Genomic DNA, 24,017 nt, shown 5'->3' with positions numbered 1-24,017 from the left:
ATTTTATCCATCCATCCGTTTTCTACCAGACTTGTTCAAGAAGTCGCATTAATGGTAAGAAGTATTCGATTTATTATTGGTTAACTTCAGAATAAGAATGTTATTAAAACGAATAAGGGATTTATTATACTCTAAACATGTTGGTTTTACTTAAAAATGCACACATTTAGTTGTATTCAGTGTGAAAAAATATTATATGGCTCTCACGGAAATATCAATCAATCAATGTTTACTTATATAGCCTTAAATCACTAGTGTCTCAAAGGGCTGCACAAACCACTACAACATCCTCGGTAGGCCCACATAAGGGCAAAGAAAACTCACACCCAGTGGGACGTCGGTGACAATGATGACTATGAGAACCTTGGAGAGGAGGAAAGCAATGGATGTGGAGCGGGTCTAACATGATACTGTGAAAGTTCAATCCGTAATGGATCCAACACAGTCGCGAGAGTCCAGTCCAAAGCGGATCCAACACAGCAGCGAGAGTCCCGTTCACAGCGGAGCCAACAGGAAACCATCCCAAGCGGAGGCGGATCAGCAGCGCAGAGATGTCCCCAGCCGATACACAGGCGAGCAGTACATGGCCACCGGATCAGACCGGACTCCCTCCACAAGGGAGAGTGGGACATAGGAGAAAAAGAAAAGAAACGGCAGATCAACTGGTCTAAAAAGGGAGTCTATTTAAAGGCTAGAGTATACATATGAGTTTTAAGGTGAGACTTAAATGCTTCTACTGAGGTGGCATCTCGAACTTTTACCGGGAGGGCATTCCAGAGTACTGGAGCCCGAAATGAAAACGCTCTATAGCCCGCAGACTTTTTTTTGGGCTTTGGGAATCACTAATAAGCCGGAGTCCTTTGAACGCAGATTTCTTGCCGGGACATATGGTACAATACAATCGGCAAGATAGGATGGAGCTAGGCCGTGTGGTATTTTATACGTAAGTAGTAAAACCTTGAAGTCACATCTTAAGTGCACAGGAAGCCAGTGCAGGTGAGCCAGTATAGGTATATATGTATGTATATATGTATATAAAGGTATATACAGTATAGGTATATATATATATATGTATATAAAGGTATATACAGTATAGGTATATATATGTATGTATATATGTATATAAAGGTATATACAGTATAGGTATATATGTATGTATATATGTATATAAAGGTATATACAGTATAGGTATATATGTATGTATATATGTATATAAAGGTATATACAGTATAGGTATATATGTATGTATATATGTATATAAAGGTATATACAGTACAGGCGTAATGTGATCAAACTTTCTTGTTCTTGTCAAAAGTCTAGCAACCGCATTTTGTACCAACTGTAATCTTTTAATACTAGACATGGGGAGACCCGAAAATAATACGTTACAGTAATCGAGACGAGATGTAACAAACGCATGGATAATGATCTCAGCGTCTTTAGTGGACAAAATGGAGCGAATTTTTGCGATATTACGGAGATGAAAGAAGGCCGTTTTAGTAACGCTTTTAATGTTTGACTCAAAGGAGAGAGTTGGGTAAAAGATAACACCCAGATTCTTTACCGTGTCGCCTTGTTTAATTGTTTGGTTGTCAAATGTTAGAGTTGTATCATTTAAATAGAGGTCGGTGTCTAGCAGGACCGATAATCAGCATTTCCGTTTTTTTGGCGTTGAGTTGCAAAAAGTTAGCGGACATCCATTGTTTAATTTCATTAAGACACGCCTCCAGCTGACTACAATCCGGCGTGTCGGTCAGCTTTAGGGGCATGTAGAGTTGGGTGTCATCAGCATAACAGTGAAAGCTGATACCGTATTTGCGTATGATGTCACCTAGCGGCAGCATGTAGATGCTGAAGACTGCAGGGCCAAGGACCGAACCCTGGGGAACTCCACACGTTACCTTAACGTAGTCCGAGGTCACATTGTTATGGGAGACACACTGCATCCTATCAGTAAGATAAGAGTTAAACCAAGACAGGGCTAAGTCTGACATACCAATTTGTGTTCTGATACGTTCTAATAAAATATTATGATCGACGGTATCGAAAGCAGCGCTAAGATCGAGGAGCAGCAACATAGATGACGCATCAGAATCCATCGTTAGCAATAGATCATTTGTCATTTTTGCGAGGGCTGTCTCCGTGGAGTGATTTGCCCTGAAACCGGATTGAAAGGTTTCACATAGATTGTTAGACGCTAAGTGTTCATTTAACTGCTCCGCAACAATTTTTTCGAGGATTTTTGAAATAAAGGGAAGGTGAGACACCGGTCGGTAGTTTACCATGAGGTCAGGATCGAGGTTAGGTCTTTTACATACATTTTAAAATATTTTTCTTTCATGGCTCTCTCAGCCAAAAATGTTCCCGACCCCTGGTCAAAAGTGTACGTACACTTGTAAAGCACATACTGTTTCACACGTTTAATCACAATATCATATAACAATTACAATAATAGTGAATATCATCATTTAAAGATGTTGATACGCAAAAGGGTACCCCAAATAAGCTTGAAGAAGCTTTTGACAGGGGGTCCAGAGGACAGTATGTACATTGAAAGATGAAACATGGTAGCAAGCACAACAACACAAAAAAAACAACGCTATATAATAAACACAATAAATTTGTACTAAAGCAAGCATACACATACATAAATACATTCATTCAACCATCCAACAGTAGTCTACCCCACATGAGGCATTAAAGATAGGTGCTTAATAGTTAAGTTTTCAGTTTCTTTTTTAAGTTGGAGAATGGATACAGCTTCTTGAGGCTCTCATTAAGCCGGTTCCAAATGTTTGGCCCCTTGCATACAACACTGCGAGCGGTACAAGCCAGTAACAGATGTTTGCCTGATATCAGATCTTAGGAGTGCTGTGGGCATGCTGGGGATGGTAGATAGGAACCAAACTACAGCTTCAGCCTGTAAATGACTTGATAGGTTAAACAAGCATTTTGATAAATATTGAACTCTGTCAGTCTTATGAGATGATTTTTATGGAGTAGATGTCGAGTGAGGGCATTAAACTTGGACCATGACAGGGCCCGTATGAATTTCTTTTGCATGGATTCTAATTTGTGAAGGTAGGTAGGGAAGGTGTTACACCAGATCAGGGGTGGGCATTAGATTAGGTTAGATAGTACTTTATTTATTCCGTCAGGAAAGTTCCTTCAGGAAAATTACAATTTTCAGCACAATCCCATTCAAGATCAGACAAACATTAAAGGGAGACAGAACAGGATCGCTGACGGGTCTGCCGGCTTCCAGCGCCCCTTACAAAAAAAGATGAGATACAGGTAAACAAGGAGGGGAGAAAAAAATAGAAGATTAAAATAAAATAAAAAAATCGGTATTAGCCTGGGCCCTGGAGAGGGGGTGCAGACTGAGGCCAAGGGAAAAAAACAACAACTCATAGCCATAGTACACATCCCTCTTACATGTGTGTAAGAGGGAAACATCAAAGAACACATAGGACATTAAAGACATTAAAGCAGCAGATACAAGCAGACACTTCTACATACAACTATGAATAAAAAGTAAAAGAAACATATCCACTGTGGTGGCCTCTGCGGTGTTCCACGCCATCGTCCGCTGGGGTGGAGGGAGGATGGCCAGAGACAGGAGCAGACCCAACAAAGCAACCAAGACAGCCGACTCCACTCTCGGCCAGTGTCCAGTCCGCATGGAACAGCGATGATACGTCCAAGGTGACTGAGGTGTCCGACACCTGCTCACCCAGCCAAGACACCGCGAAGCCTCTCCGTCCCGGCGCTTAGTGCTAGCTCCGCAGCCCTGTCCCCTCATCCTCATCTCCTCCAGTCCCTCCAAAGCGACTCCAGTGTGGCAGAGACCCAGCAGCTGGTCTCCATGGCCAAAAGGCTCCCGGGAGGCAGATCAAGAAGTCCACAAAAAAAGCACCACAGAGGTCACGAAAGTGACACCCCTTGTCACACAGTCATGAAAACAAGAGGGAAACACAAAAGGATGATACAAGAGCACAGAGCTCCTGCCTACAGCAGCCACTACAGCAGCGCCATCTTGGAAAAAAAAAACCTGGTCGATCTCGGAGGGTGTGTCAGTCGATCTCAAGCCAGGCATTAAAAAATAGACATAAAAATGAGCAATCATCAATCATACCAAGACTTCACTTTCGTCAGTTGTTTGACATTCTCGGCACCCGAGGATCTTGTGAGATGACGCTGGCTGCTGCGAGCTCATATTTAAGAAAAAAAATCACTAACAGGGCGGACGCAGAGAAACACATTTTATTTCTAGAGACTCCGTACCTACTGTCAAAACTCTAAAGACCGACTGCACAGTTCCTGTCTTCACCATAAAAGACCTGTTTCATCCTGCCTGTGCTAACAAAATAAGAGTCTCAGAAAGCTAGCGTGCACAAGCTAGCAAGCTACGGAGTTTGATGCCAATGTATTTCTCCCCCCGCCCTCAGCGACCGCTTTCTCACTTGCTTGCCCACCCCCACAGTCACTGACGTCACTCACCTGCTGCCAGACATTAAAGGGCCACACACATATGCTACTCTCATAACAAAGTGTTTAAAAACGAGTACGCAAGTTGGACGAATGAGATGCCAAATCCAACCACTTTCATGTGGTATTGGACAGAAAGGAGGACTTTTTTTTTTCCTCCATTTGAAAATGCGGACGTTATCAGCACCACTGTCTGATTCCAATCAATGCAAGTCATCAGAATCAGGTAATACACCAACTTATAGTCTTGTCTTCATGAAAGAAAGGAATCTATGTGTGTTAAACATGCTTGTATTATCGTTAAACACCATTAACTTGTTAACAAAAATGTCTCTTTCATAAATAAATAAATATAAATTATAAATAGGAATGAGGTAGATCTCCTCGACTTGGTCAATTGAAAAGTAGCTCGCCTGCAGAAAAAGTGTGAGCGCCCCTGCACCAGATGATATAACAGTAGTTTAGATGTGGTTCAAAGATAGTTTTATATTGGGTAAGTAGGGCATAAAGAGGAAGATAATGACGAAGGTGAAAGAACAGGCCAAGATATTTGGATTATTTGTTTAACAGATGGCTAATGTAACATTTGAAATTGAGGTATTCGTCAATGATGACCCCCAGGAATTTTGTTGAGTACTCTCTGTATTTCCTGCCCATTGATGTTGATATTGCAGTGCTCAGTATTTGTCCACTTTTTTATTAGAACGAAATAGAATAACATTTGTTTTATTTACATTAAGTGAGAGCTTATTGCATTTGAACCAGGAATCCACTTTCACAATCTCTGAATTGACAGTTACAGTGTCATGGCTGTCTTGAGTTTCCAATCATTTCTACACCTTGTAATCGAGTGATTGGAGCACATACTTCCATCCATCCATCCGTCATCTTCCGCTTATCCGAGGTCGGGTCGCGGGGGCAGCAGCCTAAGCAGGGAAGCCCAGACTTCCCTCTCCCCAGCCACTTCGTCTAGCTCTTCCCGGGGGATCCCGAGGCGTTCCCAGGCCAGCCGGGAGACATAGTCTTCCCAACGTGTCCTGGGTCTTCCCCGTGGCCTCCTACCAGCTGGACGTGCCCTAAACACATCCCTAGGGAGGCGTTCGGGTGGCATCCTGACCAGATGCCCGAACCACCTCATCTGGCTCCTCTCGATGTGGAGGAGCAGCGGCTTTACTTTGAGTTCCTCCCGGATGGCAGAGCTTCTCACCCTATCTCTAAGGGAGAGACCCAAACTCATTTGGGCCGCTTGTACCCGTGATCTTATCCTTTCGGTCATGACCCAAAGCTCATGACCATAGGTGAGGATGGGAACGTAGATCAACCGGTAAATTGAGAGCTTTGCCTTCCGGCTCAGCTCCTTCTTCACCACAACGGATCGATACAACGTCCGCATTACTGAAGACGCCACACCGATCCGCCTGTCGATCTCACGATCCACTCTTCCCCCACTCGTGAACAAGATTCCTAGGTACTTGAACTCCTCCACTTGGGGCAGGGTCTCCTCCCCAACCCGGAGATGGCACTCCACCCTTTTCCGAGCACATACTTGTTGGTCGCAAAAAAAACATTTGTGAAGTTTGCTTCTTTTATGAATTTGTTAGGGCTCTACTGAAAATCCATCCATCCATTTTCTACCGCTTATTCCCTTTCGGAGTCGCGGGGGGGCGCTGGCGCTTATCTCAGCTACAATCGGGCGGAAGGCGGGGTACACCCTGGACAAGTCGCCACCTCATCGCAGGGCCAACACAGATAGACAGACAACATTCACACTCACATTCACACACTAGGGCCAATTTTAGTGTTGCCAATCAACCTATCCCCAGGTGCATGTCTTTGGAAGTGGGAGGAAGCCGGAGTACCCGGAGGGAACCCACGCATTCATGGGGAGAACATGCAAACTCCACACAGAAAGATCCCGAGCCTGGATTTGAACCCAGGACTGCAGGACCTTCGTATTGTGAGGCAGACGCACTAACCCCTCTGCCACCGTGAAGCCTTCTACTGAAAATGTGAGGGTCAAAAGTATACATACAGCAACGTTAATATTTGCTTACAAGTTTCACTCCAATAAGGCGCTTTTTGGTGATCATCCACAAGCTTCTGCTTGAATTTTTGACCCCAAAATTGCTGCAGTTCAGCTAAATGTGTTGCTTTTCTGACATGGACTTGTTTCTTCAGCATTGTCCACACATGTTAAGTCAGGACTTTGGGAAGGCCATTCTAAAACCTTCATTCTAGCCTGATTTAGCCATTCCTTTACCACTTTTGACGTGTGTTTGGGGTCATTATCCTGTTGGAACACCCAACTGTGCCCAAGACCCAACCTCCGGCCTGATGATTTTAGCTTGTCCTGAGGAATTTGGAGGATTTGTCCCATTTACTCTCTGTAAAGCACCAGTTCCATTGACAGCAAAACAGGCCCAGAGCATTATACTACCACCACCATGCTTTTCGGTAGGAATGGTGTTCCTGGGATTAAAGGCCTCACCTTTTCTCCTCCGAACATATTGCTGGGTATTGTGGCCAAACAGCTACATTTTGGTTTCTTCTGACCACAGAACTTTCCTCCAGAAGGTCTTATCTTTGTCCATTTGATGTCATGGTCTAATATAGTAAGTCTAATATAATATTGGACAATATTTTTTTCCCTGTCAAACTAGAAAAACAATCTAATATCTTTTTATTCAGAAAGTAAGGAAAGCTGAGATAGACACTAGCGCCCCCGTGACCCCAAAGAGAATAAGCGGTAGAAATGGATGGATGTAAGTAAAGAAAGAAAATGGAAGGTATTTTATTGACACAATTTATTTCCAGGCTTTTGCGGGCATTGAGTTTGACATCTGTGTTCTAGATACGCTTATTTATCTCACCATATGAAATATAACTTACTTCACTCATTATTATTTATTTATTTTTAGTGTTATTCTTTCTGGAGTATACTGGAAATAAATTGAGAACAGGAAGTGAACAAAAGTTTTAGCAACTGCTATGTAAAAGGAAAAGAGGGTAGTATTAAATAAGCTATGCTTCTTCCTACTCCTTTTCCAAAACGTTGAAACGAGACATTGGAATTTGTGATGTTTTCATGTTGTGTGCATGCATTTTCCAAATAAACACAAACTCAACTCAAACAGTTGTGAATCCAGCGGGGGATCCGGATCAACCCCGAAATAGAATCCTTGTCCTATTTCTGGCATTTCGTCAAAACCCACCAGTAACTTTTTGACGAGCTAACAAACTGTCACAAGATTGCTTAAGCTCCTGGTGGATGTAATGAAAGGTTTACTGAAAAAGAGTGAACCTGTGACTTGATCTTTTCACCTTAGTATACAGTAAAAGGCGTCCAAATGCTTGAACCCACACAGAAACTGTTGGAGCGGACTCGTGCTCGCAGAGAAAACCTCCAGAAAAAACTAGCTGAGCGACCAAATGCAGCAAAGGTGGTGAAAAGAGGCAGAGAGCCTCTGATTGAGAACAACGCTGTGATTGGTCAGCCAGTCGCCCCCAAAGGTCGGTCCTTCCTCCACGCTTCACCACGCTGACCTTTGAATTTGTCTCAGTTCCTCTCCTTTTTCCACAGCGGCCTCCACGAAACCTTCTCCGTCAAAGCGCAGGTGCTCATCGGAGAATGTCGAGCCGGCGGCGCGAGAGCAGGACGGGGGCGTGGCCTCTGCGCTCCAAGACCATCCGCCCTCGGCCAGCAAGCCACCGCCTGTGCCCACAGGTGAGCCAGCGGGGAGGAAGGAGGAGACTCGAGGTGTGGAGTCTGACAAGATGGCGAAGCTTCCTCAAAGTCCAAAGCGCAACGAAGAACCAGAAGAAGAATCTGCTGCCGCTGGCATGAAGTCTCGTCTGCAGAGGCTTGCTGAGCAGAGGAAGTGTTGGGACGGGAATAACGGTAACTTTCTATACGTCAATATTTCACATCTATCTCGTTTACCGAGTCCCTTTGTGTCATTGTTTGGTTGTCAAATGTTAAGGTGGTATTATTAAATAGGTGTATAATTGTTTGGTTGTCAAATGTTAAGGTGGTATTATTAAATACTCGTATAATTGTCAAATGTTAAGGTGGTATTATTAAATACGTGTATAATTGATTGTTAAATGTTAAGGTGGTATTATTAAATACGTGTATAATTGTTTGGTTGTCAAATGTTAAGGTGGTATTATTAAATAGGTGTATAATTGTTTGGTTGTCAAATGTTAAGGTGGTATTATTAAATACGTGTGTAATTGTTTGGTTGTCAAATGTTAAGGTGGTATTATTAAATAGGTGTATAATTGTTTGGTTGTCAAATGTTAAGGTGGTATTATTAAATAGGTGTATAATTGTTTGGTTGTCAAATGTTAAGGTGGTATTATCAAATAGGTGTATAATTGGTTGTTAAATGTTAAGGTGGTATTATTAAATACATGTATAATTTTTTGGTTGTTACATGTTAAGGTGGTATTATTAAATAGGTGTATAATTGTTTGGTTGTCAAATGTTAAGGTGGTATTATCAAATAGGTGTATAATTGGTTGTTAAATGTTAAGGTGGTATTATTAAATAGGTGTATAATTGGTTTTCAAATGTTATGGTGGTATTATTAAATACGTGTGTAATTGTTTGGTTGTTAAATGTTAAGGTGGTATTATTAAATACGTGTATAATTGTTTGGTTGTTAAATGTTAAGGTGGTATTATTAAATAGGTGTATAATTGGTTTTCAAATGTTAAGGTGGTATTATTAAATACGTTGGTAATTGTTTGGTTGTTAAATGTTAAGGTGGTATTATTAAATAGGTGTATAATTGTTTGGTTGTTAAAGGTTAAGGTGGTATTATTAAATAGCTGATTATTGGTTGTCAAATGTTAAGGTGATATTATTAAATAACTGTATAATTTAGGGGTGTAACGGTACACAAAAATTTCGGTTCGGTACGTACCTCGGTTTAGAAGTCACCGTTCGGTTCATTTTCGGTACAGAAAGATACAACAAAATACACATTTTTGGGTTATTTATTTACCAAATTTGTAAACAATGGCTTTATCCTTATAACATTGGGAACACTATAATAATTCTGCCCACGTTAATCCACATTAAACTGCCTCAAATTGTTGCTTTGATTAAATAAAATGAAAAAAAACTTTCTTGTACATATAAAAAGTGCAACATTAAACAGTTTCAAGTGAACTCAACATGCTCAAATTATTACAGCATTTGGTAAGCCTGTAGTTGATTTTTATTGTGTATATGTTATATTTGTATCAACATGTGATAGCAGGGACCCTGCCATTCAAAACTAGGCTGCTACATTACTACCTGCCTTGGTGTCTACCTCGTAGACACCGGGGCAGAGGTGTCCATGACCCGTAAAAGCCTTTTACCAGCAGGACACCTCACAGTTCAACTGGCTGATGGACTATTACCAAAGTCCCCTATGATATTTGGAAAGGGATCATATGGATCTTAGGTCCTAATGATCTGAATTAGGTAGTAGACCTAGAAACTTTACATCAGAAGATAAACGCGAGAGTTCGATGGGAGAAGCGGTTGTCCATCCTGTAGGCACGGATGTGTCGACTACCAGCGGCACCAGGGGAAAGAACCTGGTACAAGCCGGCCGACATCCCGGCCGTGACGGAAAAAATGCTAGCCGAAAGCTGACCAAGAAATGTGCATGTAGAGTTGGGTATCATCAGCATAACAGATAAAGCTAAAAGTGTATTTGTATATGATGTCGTCTAGCGGCAGCATGTAGATGCTGAAGAGCTCATGGCCAAGAACTGAACCCTGTGGAACATACTCTGAGGTTACGTTGTTATGGGAGATGCACTGCATACTGTCAGTCAGATAGGAGTTAAACCAAGGAAAGGCTAAGTCTGACATACCAATACATGTTTTGATACATTCTGATGAAATGTTATGATCGATGGTATTAAAAGCAGCGCTGAGATTAAGTAGCAGCAACATGGATGACGCATCAACTTCCATAGTCACTTGATTTGCCCTGAAACCGGACTGAAAGAGTTCAGAGAGATTGTTAGACGCGAAGTGTTCATTTAGCTAATGTGCAACAATTTTCTTCAAGGATTTTCGAGATAAAGGGAAGGTGCGACACCGAGCGGTAGGTCAAGTTCGGTAAAGGCCTACTGAAATGAGATTTTTTTTATTTAAAAGGGGATAGCGGGTCCATTATTTGTGTCATACTTGATCATTTCGCATTATTGCCATATTTAGTAGAGAACATCGACGATAAAGTTCACAACTTTTGGTCGCTAATAGAAAAGCCCTGCCTTTACCGGAAGTATGTGCATGTGACGTCACAAGTTGCAGGGCTCCACACATATTCAAATTGTTTATAATGGGAGCCACTAGCAGTAAGAGCAATTCGGACCGAGAAAGCGACAATTTCCCCATTAATTTGAGCGAGGATGAAAGATTCATGAATTAGGATATTGATAGTGAATGACTAGAAAGGAGAAAAAAAAGTGAGGGCTCCGGGCGGCGGCAAAGTGAGCGTTTCAGATGTAATTAGACACATTTACTAGGATAATTCTGGAAGATCCTTTATCTGCTTATTGTTTTAACAGTGTTTTAGTGAGATTGTAAAGACATACCTCGAGGTCGGATGGCTGCTGTGAACACGCAGTGTCTCAGAGAGAAGTCGAGGAGCCAGGCTCACAGCTGCCTTTTTTGACAGCTGCTGCAGGACGACGAATAATCCAATGATGTTTCCGGTATAATATATATATCACAATTTCCCCATCCATAAACATGCTGGTTGACATAGAGAAACATGTTCGCTTGACCGCTCTGTGTTAAAGCTTCACAACAAAAAAAGAAACACTCGCTGTGTCTCGGTGCTGAAGACAGCTGCAATCCACCCGCTTTCCACCAACAGCATTGTTCTTTATAGTCTCCGTTATTAAATGAACAAATTGCAAAAGTGGAGGAGTTCAAGTACCTAGGAGTCTTGTTCGCGAGTGAGGGAAGAGTGGATCGTGAGATCAACAGGCGGATCGGTGTGGCGTTTTCAGTAATGCGGATGTTGTACCGATCCGTTGTGGTGAAGAAGGAGCTGAGCCGGAAGGCAAAACTCTCAATTTACCGGTTGATCCATGTTCCCATCCTCACCTATGGTCATGAGCTTTGGGTCATGACCGAAAGAATAAGATCACGGGTACAAGCGGCCCAAATGAGTTTGAGGTTCTCCCTTAGAGATAGGGTGAGAAGCTCTGCAGTCCGGGAGGAACTCAAAGTAAAGCCACTGCTCCTCCACATGGAGAGGAGCCAGATGAGGTGGTTCGGGCGTCTGGTCAGGATGCCACCCGAACGCCTCCCTAGGGAGGTGTTTAGGGCACATCCAACCGGTAGGAGGCCACGGGGAAGACCCAGGACACTTTAGGAAGACTATGTCTCCCGGCTGGCCTGGGAACGCCACGGGATCCCCCGGGAGGAGCTAGACCAATGGTTCCCAAACTTTTGCAGGCTGGCGCCCCCTTGGCTCCCCAGTGAATTCCTAGCCCCCCCCCCCCCCCCCCCCCCACAGACACATATGGAAACAAACACCTCTTTCTTGATATTTGGTATGCTGCAATTTGAAAAGAGCAATTTACCCTCTCTCGTATTCATTTTCTTCCATTTACTCACAGAAAATTGGTGCGGACGTGATCTAAGGCACGCCACCCTCGCCACCCACACAATGACACACGCGCGAACACGCATATATGCACACACACACACACACACATGCACACACAGGTACAAAGTTATATACATTCGTAACAATATATATCAGTGAATGCACCACCCTAACCAGCTCAACACAACACAACACGGCACGTTCTGGCGAGTCCCCAATTTCATGTTGACTTGAACTCAAGATGATGTTGACCGCCAGAATGCGGTTTTTATTATAAGATAAATTTCTGAACATTACAAGCTTGAAATTACAAAACTGAGCTTTTGCTTTTGTACTCTATGCTGTCGGATCTGACTGGGCCAGAGCGGCATGTGGTAACCGGACCCTGATGCGTCGTCCACTGACTCGTCCTGCTGCACGTGTTGTGTACAAATCGTCAAACAAACGTTTGAACTTCTGACTTCGACTTCGGACTGCCGCCCCCCTACCGCCCCCTTCTTCCTCACCGCCCCCCCAGATCTTTCCACCGCCCCCTTTGGGAACCACTGAGCTAGACCATGGGTGTCAAACTCTGGCCCGCGTGCCAAATTTGGCCCGCCAGATACTTTCATTTGGCCCGCGAGGCAATATCAAATTAACATTAGAGATGGCCCGCCGGTATTGTACACACCGCATTCACCGCGAATACTCATACATGCCAACCATCCCGATTTTTCCGGGAGACTCCCGAATTTCAGTGCCCCTCCCGAAAATCTCCCAGAGGCAACCATTCTCACGAACTTCTCCCAATTTCCACCCGGACAACAATATTGGGGGCGTGCCTTAAAGGTAGTGCCATTTGCGTCCCTTACAACCTGTCGTCATGTCCGCTTTTTATCCATACAAACAGCGTGCCGGCCCAGTCAAGTAATATATGCGGCTTCTACACACAAACAAGTGAATGCAAGGCATACAGGTCACACTGAGGGTGGCTGTATAAACAACTTTATCACTGTTACAAATATTTGATACACTGTGAACCCACACCAAACAAGAATGACAAACACATTTCGGGAGAACATCCGCACCGTAACACAACATAAACACAACAGAACAAACACCTAGAACCCCTGGCAGCACTAACTCTTCCGGGACGTTAATGTTGATATTTATTTATATTTACCTCAGAAGGCTGCAAATAGAAGAGGCATTCAATTTTTTTTATTTAAAGTTTATTTAATATGCCATTGATGTTTTTTCTTTTGTTTTTTGAAAGTTGATTTTGCACTATTAAGTTATATCAGCGTTGCTTGTTCCATATTCAGTGTTAAAGCAAATCAGTGTAGCAAACTGAGCAATAATTAACATTTTATTCATGCACTTTTTCTCACTACTTACAGGCTTGAATGTTTGATTCATTCATTATTGTTATTTTATTTTCTAATTTATTATTAGCCTGTGGAAAAAGTTGATTTTGGTATTTGCCTCAGAAAGCTGCAAATAGTAAAAGAGGCATTACATTTTTATTTACATTTTATTTGAAATGCCATTGATATTTTTTAATTATTATTGATATTATTTGAAACTCGATTTTGCATGTCACTATAAAGTTATATAAGCCTTGCTTGTTCAGTATTCAATGCAAAACTTGTTTGGGTCCTTATTAGAAGGTTAATTGGTTCAACTTTGGCCCGCGGCTTTGTTCAGTTTTAAATTTTGGCCCACTCTGTGTTTGAGTTTGACACCCCTGAGCTAGAGGAAGTGGCTGGGGAGAGGGAAGTCCGGGCTTCCTTGCTTAGGCTGCTGCCCCCGCGACCCGACCTCGGATAAGCGGAAGAAGATGGATGGATGGATGGCAAATTGCAAAAGATTCAGCAACACAGATGTCCAAAATACTGTGTAATTATGCGGTTAGAGCAAACGACTTAGCTGCGAGTGGTGCTGAGCTAGTATTTAGTAATAACATTGCTTTTAAAAACCAAAACATGTTGGGTAAATGTCATAACAATAATCATTCATTATATTACTGTATTGTCTATTATGGAGGTCATGTGCTGAAGTATATTGTGTTTTCAGGTGTTGCGAGCGACTGTACACCTGTGTCTTTGCTGAGGAGAGAAGATGACGTCCCGGTGTCCTCGTCGTCGTCGTCGGAAGGTCCGGTCGGTCGACGAGGCAGACTGGCTCACCTGGCGGCCACCATTGGATCCTGGGAAGATGACCTGAGCCATGCCAACCTTCCCAAAGACAAAGTTCCTGAAAAGTCGACCACAGTTTGTGCTGCACAGTTGAACATGAAGGACTCAAGTTTGTCTGCTGGCGCTAAAGGAAGCATGGCAAGTCATGTGACCACTGCACCTGCCAACAAGTCTTCAGGTCAGGTGACCACTGCACCTGCCAGCAAGTCTTCAGGTCAGGTGACCACTGCACCTGCCAACAAGTCTTCAGGTCATGCGACTACTGGACTTATCAACAAGTCTTCAGGTCATGTGACCACTGGACTTATCAACAAGTCTTCAGGTCATGTGACTACTGCACCTGCCAACAAATCTTCAGGTCAGGTGACCACTGCACCTGCCAACAAGTCTTCAGGTCAGGTGACCACTGCACCTGCCAGCAAGTCTTCAGGTCAGGTGACCACTGCACCTGCCAGCAAGTCTTCAGGTCATGTGACCACTGCACCTGCCAACAAGTCTTCAGGTCAGGTGACCACTGCACCTGCAAGCAAGTCTTCAGGTCATGTGACCACTGCGCCTGCCAACAAGTCTTCAATCGTCTCAAATCAGGTATTTCCCTTTTTCTTCCAAGTACTTGAAAATACATTCATAGTGAAGTGAAGTGAAGTGAATTATATTTATATAGCGCTTTTCTCTAGTGACTCAAAGCGCTTTACATAGTGAAACCCAATATTTAAGTTACATTTAAACCAGTGTGGGTGGCACTGGGAGCAGGTGGGTAAAGTGTCTTGCCCAAGGACACAACGGCAGTGACTAGGATGGCGGAAGTGGGAATCCAACCTGCAACCCTCAAGTTGCTGGCACTTGCGCTCTACCAACCGAGCTATGCCGGTATTATTAGAAATAATACTGGCCCCCAGACACATTTTTTTCCTGTAAATTTGGCCCTCCGGGTCAAAATAAATTGCCCAGGCCTGATGTAAACTTCTGACCACGGAAGACACAGAATAAATATTACAATATGCATTACAGTACATATAATCGGTCCCTTTTATGACTTTGCTGCTTTTTTTCCCGGGGGAATTTGTGCGGAATTGCCAACTTTTGGCAAAAGTTGCAACGTTTTGGAGACTTATTTTATTCAACTACATTGAAAATAACATGAACTTGGGATTTTATGAATTTATCAACATGTGTTACTTGTAACCTTAAACACAAACATCACAAGATGTCAACAATAAAACAAATACTGCATTGATGTTGTACTTGTTTTATAGCACACAGCCTTAAAAGTAGACACCAGATGGCAGTAATCTTATTGTTAAATTACCGTACTGTTTCAATTCATTACAACTAGAGATGTCTGATAATATCGGACTGGCGATTTTATCGGCCGATAAATGCTTTAAAATGTAATAACGGTAATTATTGGTATTGGTAGCTGAGATAGGCACCAGCGCCCCCCCGCGACCCCAAAGGGAATAAGCGGTAGAAAATGGATGGATGGTTTCAAAAAGTAAAATTCATGACTTTTTAAAACGCCGTGTACGGAGTGGTACACGGACGTAGGGAGAAGTACAGAGCGCCAATAAACCACTGTCTTTGCGTGCAGGCCCAATCACATTATATCTACAGCTTTTGACACACAAGTGAATGCAGTGCATGCTTGGTCAACAGCCATACAGGTCACACTGAGGGTGGCCGTATAAACAACTTTAACACTTTTACAAATATGCGCCACACTGTGAACCCACACCAAACAAGAATGACAAACACATTTTGGGAGAACATCCGCACTGTAACACAACATAAACAGAACAAATACCCAGAACCCCTTGAAGCACCTACTATTCCGGGACCTCTACCCCGCCCACCTCAACGCTGCCTCCCAACACCGCCCAGCTCAACCTCCTCATGCTCTCTCAGGGAGAGCCTGTCCCAAATTCCAAGCTGCTGTTTTGAGGCATGTTAAAAATAATGCACTTTGTGACTTCAATAATAAATATGGCAGTGCCATGTTGGCACTTTTTTCCATAACTTTAGTTGATTTATTTTGGAAAACCTTGTTACATTGTTTAATGCATAGGTGTCAAACTCTGGCCCACGGGCCAAATTTGGCCCGCCGTGTAATTTCATTTGGCCCTTGAGGCAATATCCAATTAACATTAGAGCTGGCCCGCCGGTGTTATACAGCAGTGCCGCTGTAACATCGCATTTACCGATTTCCCGGGAGACTCTAGAATTTCAGTTTCTCTCCCGAAAATCTCCCGGTGCAACCATTCTCCCGAATTCCACCCGGACAACAATATTAGGGTCGTGCCTTAAAGGCACTGCCTTTAGTGTCCCCTACAACCTGTCTTCAAGTCTGTTTTTCCTCCTCACAAACAGCTTGCCGGCCCAGTCACATAATATATGTGGCTTCTACACACATGTAAGGAAATGCAAGGCATACCTGATCAACAGCATACAGGTCACACTGAGGGTGGCCATATAGACAACTTTAACACTGTCATAAATATGCGCCACACTGTGAACTCACACCAAGCAAGAGTGACCAACACATTTCGGGAGAACATCCGCACCATAACACAACATAAATACAACACAACAAATACCCAGAACCCCTTGCAGCACTAACTCTTCCGGACCGCTACAATATACACCCCCTCCCCGCTACCAACAAACCCGCCCACCTGAGCCCCGACATTAACTGAGCAGTAAAAAGGCCTGAACGGTTGATTTATTCATTATTTTATTTTCAAATATATTAGCCTCTGGAAAAGGTGAATGTTAATATTTACCTCAGAAGGCTGCAAATACAAAAGAGGCATTCAATTTTTATTTAAATTTGATTTGATATGCCATTGATATTTTTTAAATTATTATTGTTATTATTATTTGAAACTCAATTTTGCATGTCACTATAAAGTTAAGGACTTCACGGTGGCAGAAGGGTTAGTGCGTCTGCCTCACAATACGAAGGTCCTGCAGTCCTGGGTTCAAATCCAGGCTCGGGATCTTTCTGTGTGGAGTTTGCATGTTCTCCCCGTGAATGCGTGGGTTCCCTCCGGGTACTCCGGCTTCCTCCCACTTCCAAAGACATGCACCTGGGGATAGGTTGATTGGCAACACTAAATTGGTGTGTGAATGTGAGTGTGAATGTTGTCTGTCTACCTGTGTTGGCCCTGCGATGAGGTGGCAACTTATCCAGGGTGTACCCCGCCTTCCGCCCGATTGTAGCTGAGATAGGCGCCAGCGCCCCCCGCGACCCCGAAAGGGAATAAGCGGTAGAAAATGGATGGATGGACTATAAAGTTATATAAGCCTTGCTTGTTCAATATTCAATGAAAAACTTGTTTGGGTCCTTATTGAAAGGTTGATTTGTTCAACCTCGGCCCGCGGCTTGGTTCAGTTTTAAATTTTGGCCCACTCTGTATTTGAGTTTGACACCCCTGGTTTAATGCATCCAGAAGGGCATCACAACAAAATGAGGCATAATAATGTGTTCATTCCACCACTGTATTTATCGGTTGATATCGGAATTGGTAATTAAGAGTTGGACAATATCGGAATATTGGATATCGGCAAAAAAGACATTATTGGACATCTCTAATTACGTTAACATTTGTGAACTGTTGAGAGAGATCTATAGCTCTCATTTTTGTCGGTAAATGAGAGATTATGAGAGATGATCATCACACTAACATGTCAAACTCCAGGCCCGTGGGCCAGATCTGGCCCTCCACATCATTATATATGGCCCGCAAAAGCCTCAAAATAATATGTGTCAATGAAATACCTTATATTTTCTTTATTTACTTTCTTATTTTCTTATTAAAAGTATCAGGTTTTTTTTTTCCATTTTGATAGGGAAAAGAAAATAGTGTCCAATATTGCATGAATATTAAATGATCTAACTTTTATATTAAAAATTTAAATAAATACATAAATATCTGCTTAACTTGTGATTGCGAAGCAAGTTATCCATCAAATTGTACACTATAAGTGACCAATAGATTTTACTGTAAAATGTACAGAGGTTTCTACATTATGTTACTGTAAGTTGGTTTGTTTTTTTACAGTAATGGTTAATGGGTTATATTTGTAAAGCGCTTTTCTACCTTCAAGGTACTCAAAGCGCTTTGACACTATATCAGCATTCACCCATTCACACACACATTCACACACTGATGGCGGGAGCTGCCATGCAAGGCCCAGTAAAATTATTTCGACTGAGCTGTCAGTTTTTTATTTATTTTCTTATTTTTAAATCCACGGTGGATGTTTTTACGGTGTATTACTGCTGTATATGTATGAATAACGGTACCATATTTTGTTATGGTAAAAAACTGGCAGCGGAGTTGCCAAAATAAAATAAAAAATGATTTCTATTTACAGTAATATGTTGTAAAATAATAATAATTAAAAAAACACACTATATATTACAGTAAAATCTGGCAACTAAGCTGCCAGTTTTTTTTGTAGTAAAATCCACAGATTTTTTTTTTTTTTTTACTATGTATGTTAAAAAAATGTAAAATATTCAAATTTATTGGCAAATGTATTTATTATTTACTGTTACTACGGTGTGGCCCTAAATGAAAACAAGTTTGACACCCCTGATGTAAACGAATGCAGCAAGCGTTGCAATTAAAAATATGTTCTTAGTCGTCTTAGGGTAAATACGTGTTAAATATATACACGTCGACTGGGAAGTGAGGACACAGGTGTGTGGGCAAAAATGACGCTGATTAGCCAAAATATGTGGGGAAGTTGTGGGCATTTGCAAAGTTATCATCATACGCAGGGATTTGTTAATTTGCATCAAATGGCGAGATTGCATCATTCAATATTCATGAAAGGACTGATTATTGTATACAGTGTATGTGTGTTTTGTGTGTATGTACTGTATGCAGTTTCTTGTACTGACTTGTTCCCTCAAATCCATCAATTTGAGGGAATGTTGGCAGGTTATGGAAAGTAAAGCTCTTTCTAGTGTTGCTAATATAAAACACTCCATGATATGAATTAGGCTGGATAACATGCCAATGCCACATGGCTGTATATTAGACAGTAATTAGGGTCCTGGCCCATGGCAAAGGACCCTATTGAAACTGCTGTGTTTTATTATTATTCCGCACCTACGCGCTGTAATTTGACCCCCTTAACATGCTTCAAAACTCACCAAATTTGACCCACACGTCGGTATAGCAAACCTTCCCAACATATTAAGCAACCAATCCCCCAAAATGAAAACTGCGCTCTAGCGCCCCCTAGGAAAAAATTACAGACAAAACTGCATGTAACTTCTGTTAGGAATGTCATAGCGACATGAAACAAAAACTCCTATGTAGGTCTGACTTACACCCAATTTTCATTCACTCACTTCTTTCAGCAAAAATCTACAGGAAGTTGGCAAAAACCCCTTCAAAATAACATTTTCGCCAAAAATGCCATTTTTGCCTCTTTGCGCTGTAATTTGACCCCCTTAAAATGCTTCAAAATTCACCAAACTTGGCGCACACATCTGGACTGGCAAAAATTGCGATCTAATGAAAAAAAAAAACACCAAAATCAAAAAATGCGCTCTAGCGCAATTTTTTAATAAAACACAGAAAAAACTGCTCCTAGGAAGAAAACACAAACAAAATTGCTTGTAACTTCCAATAGGAATGCCGCAAAGACATAAAACAAAAACTTCTATGTAGGTCTCACTTAGAACTACATTTTAATAATTGACAGCCTGCAGAAAAAATCAACAGGAAGTTGGCAATTACCCCTTCAAAATAAAAGTTTTGTGAAAACCCGTCACCTTTTTTCAAACGAAAACTCCTCTGAGTGCGTTTGTCGTTTCGGCTTCAAACTCGCACAGGAGAGAGTTTGGACCCTTCTGATTAAAACTATAGATCAGAGTTTTGATTACTGGTCCGGTTTTGATTTTACGTGTCTTCAAAGAACACCCGCGCAAATTTTCCAAAAAAATGTCATTTTTGCCTCTTTCATCTGTAATTTAACCCCTTTACAATGCTTCAAAACTCACCAAACTTGGCACACACATCAGGACTGGCAACAATTGCGAGCGAATAAAAAAAACAAAAAAACAAAACTCTAAATTGTGCTCTAGCGCCCCCTAGGAATACAACACAGACATACTGCTCCTAGGAAGAAAACACAGACAAAACTGCTTGTAACTTCCGGTAGGAATGTCAAAGAGACATGAAACAAAAAACACTATTTAGGTCTCACTTAGACCTACATTTTAATAATTAACATACTTTAGCAAAAATCAACAGGAAGTTTGATATTTTCACTTCAATACAACAACTGCATTACTTTCACAATGCATTAGATTCTCAAAATAGTGGCACCAAGGCGTCTTCTACCGCTTATCCGGCCGTGGGTCTCGGGGGCAGCAGCCAAAGGCGGACCCGACCAACGCTGCTTGCAGCTTTAATTGTTTCTTAAATCTTTAGTTTGCGATTATTTATTTGATCCCGGAGGAAGTATTTCAAACTTTGTTTGGTCTTATCGATGGCCTAAAAAGACACACGGTGGATTTTGGTAATAACGTGTGATCAATGAGGACCGTTGGTGACGTTGACAAGATGTTCTATCTGCAGCTTTCACCTTCCTTCACAAAGTCCAACCAAGGGGTTCCTCCAAGCCCTCAGAAGGTGGACCCTCGTCCAGTGACTAGTCCGCTGAAGACTGTGCCGCCATCTTCAAGATCAGTGTCTTCGAGCCCTTTGAAAAGCACACCTGTGGCCACAGCTTCCGTTTTAGCCTGCAGTCCTCAGAAAGTATGTGCTAAAGCCAACACGCCAAAGTCTGCTGCTCCTGGTAAGTCATCATGTTGTATTATTTATTATTTACACATTACATGAAGTATATATGGATGTTCTCTTTCATCTGATCATTGTATTCATAGCTATATTATTAATGCACTACATGTGATGTCTATGGACGTTCTGTTTCATCTGATCATTGTATTCATAGCTATATTATTAATGTACTACATGTAATGTCTATGGACGTTCTCTTTCATCTGATCATTGTATTTTTAGGGTCTTCAATTGATCGCAACTGGACTATTTTGTTCGTTTTAGACTGTTTATCCTCTCATCCGAGTACACTTCATCTTTATGATTATAGACTTAGATTGGTCAGATCTGAACAATATTCATCTAAAACTAAATAAATAAATAAATGGGTTGTACTTGTATAGCGCTTTTCTACCTTCAAGGTACTCAAAGCGCTTTGACACTACTTCCACATTCACCCATTCACACACACATTCACACACTGATGGAGGGAGCTGCCATGCAAGGCGCTAACCAGCACCCATCAGGAGCAAGGGTGAAGTGTCTTGCTCAGGACACAACGGACGTGACGAGGTTGGTACTAGGTGGGGATTGAACCAGGGACCCTCGGGTTCCGCACGGCCACTCTCCCAACTGCAGTTGGCTAAAAAGCTAGCGTAAAATTTGAGCATGCTAACATTATCAAGCTAATATGGGAGAAGCTGGCATACTTTCAAAATAGGCGCCAAGCAATAAAATTCATTATTTTTAGGTTTAAACGTAAAAAAATTGCGAACAAAGAGTTAACATGCTAACATTAGCATGATAAATGTGGCAGCCCTAATAGAAATAATAAATAAATGGGACATTTTGATAGGCCGGTAACATCCCTAGACAGCGCCAAGTATCCAAATTAATAATTTTTTAGGTTTTCACATAAAAAAATGCAAAAAACAAGCAAAAAAACGTTAGCATTCTAACATTAGCATGAGAGCATAGGTTGAATTAGTGTTCTTGTAAGGGGGCGCCAAAATGCACTGTTTTTAGGTGTAAACATAAAGGGTAAATGGGTTGTACTTGTATAGCGCTTTTCTACCTTCAAGGTACTCAAAGCGCTTTGACACTACTTCCACATTCACCCATTCACACACACATTCACACACTGATGGAGGGAGCTGCCATGCAAGGCGCTAACCAGCACCCATCAGGAGCAAGGGTGAAGTGTCTTGCTCAGGACACAACGGACGTGACGAGGTTGGTACTAGGTGGGGGTTGAACCAGGGACCCTCGGGTTCCGCACGGCCACTCTCCCAACTGCAGTTGGCTAAAAAGCTAGCGTAAAATTTGAGCATGCTAACATTATCAAGCTAATATGGGAGAAGCTGGCATACTTTCAAAATAGGCGCCAAGCAATAAAATTCATTATTTTTAGGTTTAAACGTAAAAAAATTGCGAACAAAGCGTTAACATGCTAACATTAGCATGATAAATGTGGCAGCCCTAATAGAAATAATAAATGAATGGGACATTTTGATAGGCCGGTAACATCCCTAGACAGCGCCAAGTATCCAAATTAATAATTTTTTAGGTTTTCACATAAAAAAATGCAAAAAACAAGCAAAAAAACGTTAGCATTCTAACATTCGCATGAGAGCATAGGTTGAATTAGTGTTCTTGTAAGGGGGCGCCAAGTATTAAAATGCACTGTTTTTAGGTGTAAACATAAAGGGTAAATGGGTTGTACTTGTATAGCGCTTTTCTACCTTCAAGGTACTCAAAGCGCTTTGACACTACTTCCACATTTACCCATTCACACACACATTCACACACTGATGGAGGGAGCTGCCATGCAAGGCGCTAACCAGCACCCATCAGGAGCAAGGGTGAAGTGTCTTGCTCAGGACACAACGGACGTGACGAGGTTGGTACTAGGTGGGGATTGAACCAGGGACCCTCGGGTTGCGCACGGCAATCTAAGTCCACGACTATATCTGACCAATCTAATTCTAAAACTAAAGTTGAGCAATCTCAGTTTATCGTTCAATTGTTTACTTTATTGGTCCCTGAGGGAGAATTCAGAAGTATAAGACAAGATCTGAGCAATCCAAGTCTAAGATGATATCTGACCAATCCAATTGTAAAACGAGAACTGACCAATCTAAATCTAAGAATATATCTGATCAATCTAAATCTAAGATTATATCTGACCAATTTAATTCTTAAACTAGATTTGAGCAATCTCAGTCTATAGTTCATTCGTTTACTTCATTGGTCCCTGAGGGGAAATTCAGAAGTCTATGTCAAGATCCGAGCAATCTACAGTAAGTCTAAAATGACATTTGACCAATCCAAGTCTGAACTAGATGTGACCATTCCAAGTCTAAGAGTGGATCTGAGAAATCTATATCTGACCAATCTAATTCTAAAACTAAATCTGAGCAATCTCAGTCTATCCTTCAATCGTTTACTATATTGGTCCCTGAGGGGAAATTCAGAAGTCTAGGTCAAGATCTGACCGATTTAAGTCTAAAATGACATCTGACCAATCTAAGTCTAAGACTAGATCCGAGCAATCTAAATCCAAGACTATATCTGACCAATTTAATTCTAAAACTAGAGGTGACCAATCCAAGTTTAAGACTATATTTGACCAATCTAAATTTAAAACCACATCTGAACATTCTAAGTCTAAGACTTGATGTGACCAATCCAAGTCTGAACTAGATGTGACCAATCCAAGTCTAAGATTAGATCTGAGAAATCTATATTTGACCAATGTAATTCTAAAACTAAATCTGAGCAATCTCAGTCTATCGTTCAATCCGACCAATCTAAGTCTAATACTATATCTAACCAATCTAAATCTAAGACTATATCTGGCCAATTTATTTCTAAACCTAGATTTGAGCAATCTCAGTCTATCGTTCAATTGTTTATTTTATTGG

The 24,017-nt window shown here is 41.7% G+C and overlaps 1 protein-coding gene across 3 annotated transcripts in view; it reads left to right on the top strand.

The window, feature by feature from the left end:
• LOC133540087 (asparagine synthetase [glutamine-hydrolyzing]-like) overlaps positions 1-24,017 on the top strand; it is a 182,240-nt gene that overhangs the window by 1,603 nt on the left and 156,620 nt on the right. For 2 of the 3 annotated variants that reach the window (XM_061882578.1, XM_061882577.1), the window contains exons 2-5: positions 7,854-7,998; positions 8,069-8,386; positions 14,172-14,881; positions 20,893-21,112. In XM_061882578.1, coding sequence (XP_061738562.1) covers positions 7,854-7,998; positions 8,069-8,386; positions 14,172-14,881; positions 20,893-21,112 — 1,393 coding nt within the window. The remainder of the gene's footprint in view (positions 1-7,853; positions 7,999-8,068; positions 8,387-14,171; positions 14,882-20,892; positions 21,113-24,017) is intronic. The other variant, XM_061882579.1, reaches the window with a different exon arrangement.

The sequence above is a fragment of the Nerophis ophidion genome, linkage group LG21 (assembly GCF_033978795.1).
Source record: "Nerophis ophidion isolate RoL-2023_Sa linkage group LG21, RoL_Noph_v1.0, whole genome shotgun sequence".
Lineage (NCBI taxonomy): Eukaryota > Metazoa > Chordata > Actinopteri > Syngnathiformes > Syngnathidae > Nerophis > Nerophis ophidion.
This window is presented reverse-complemented; position numbering and strand designations above follow the sequence as displayed.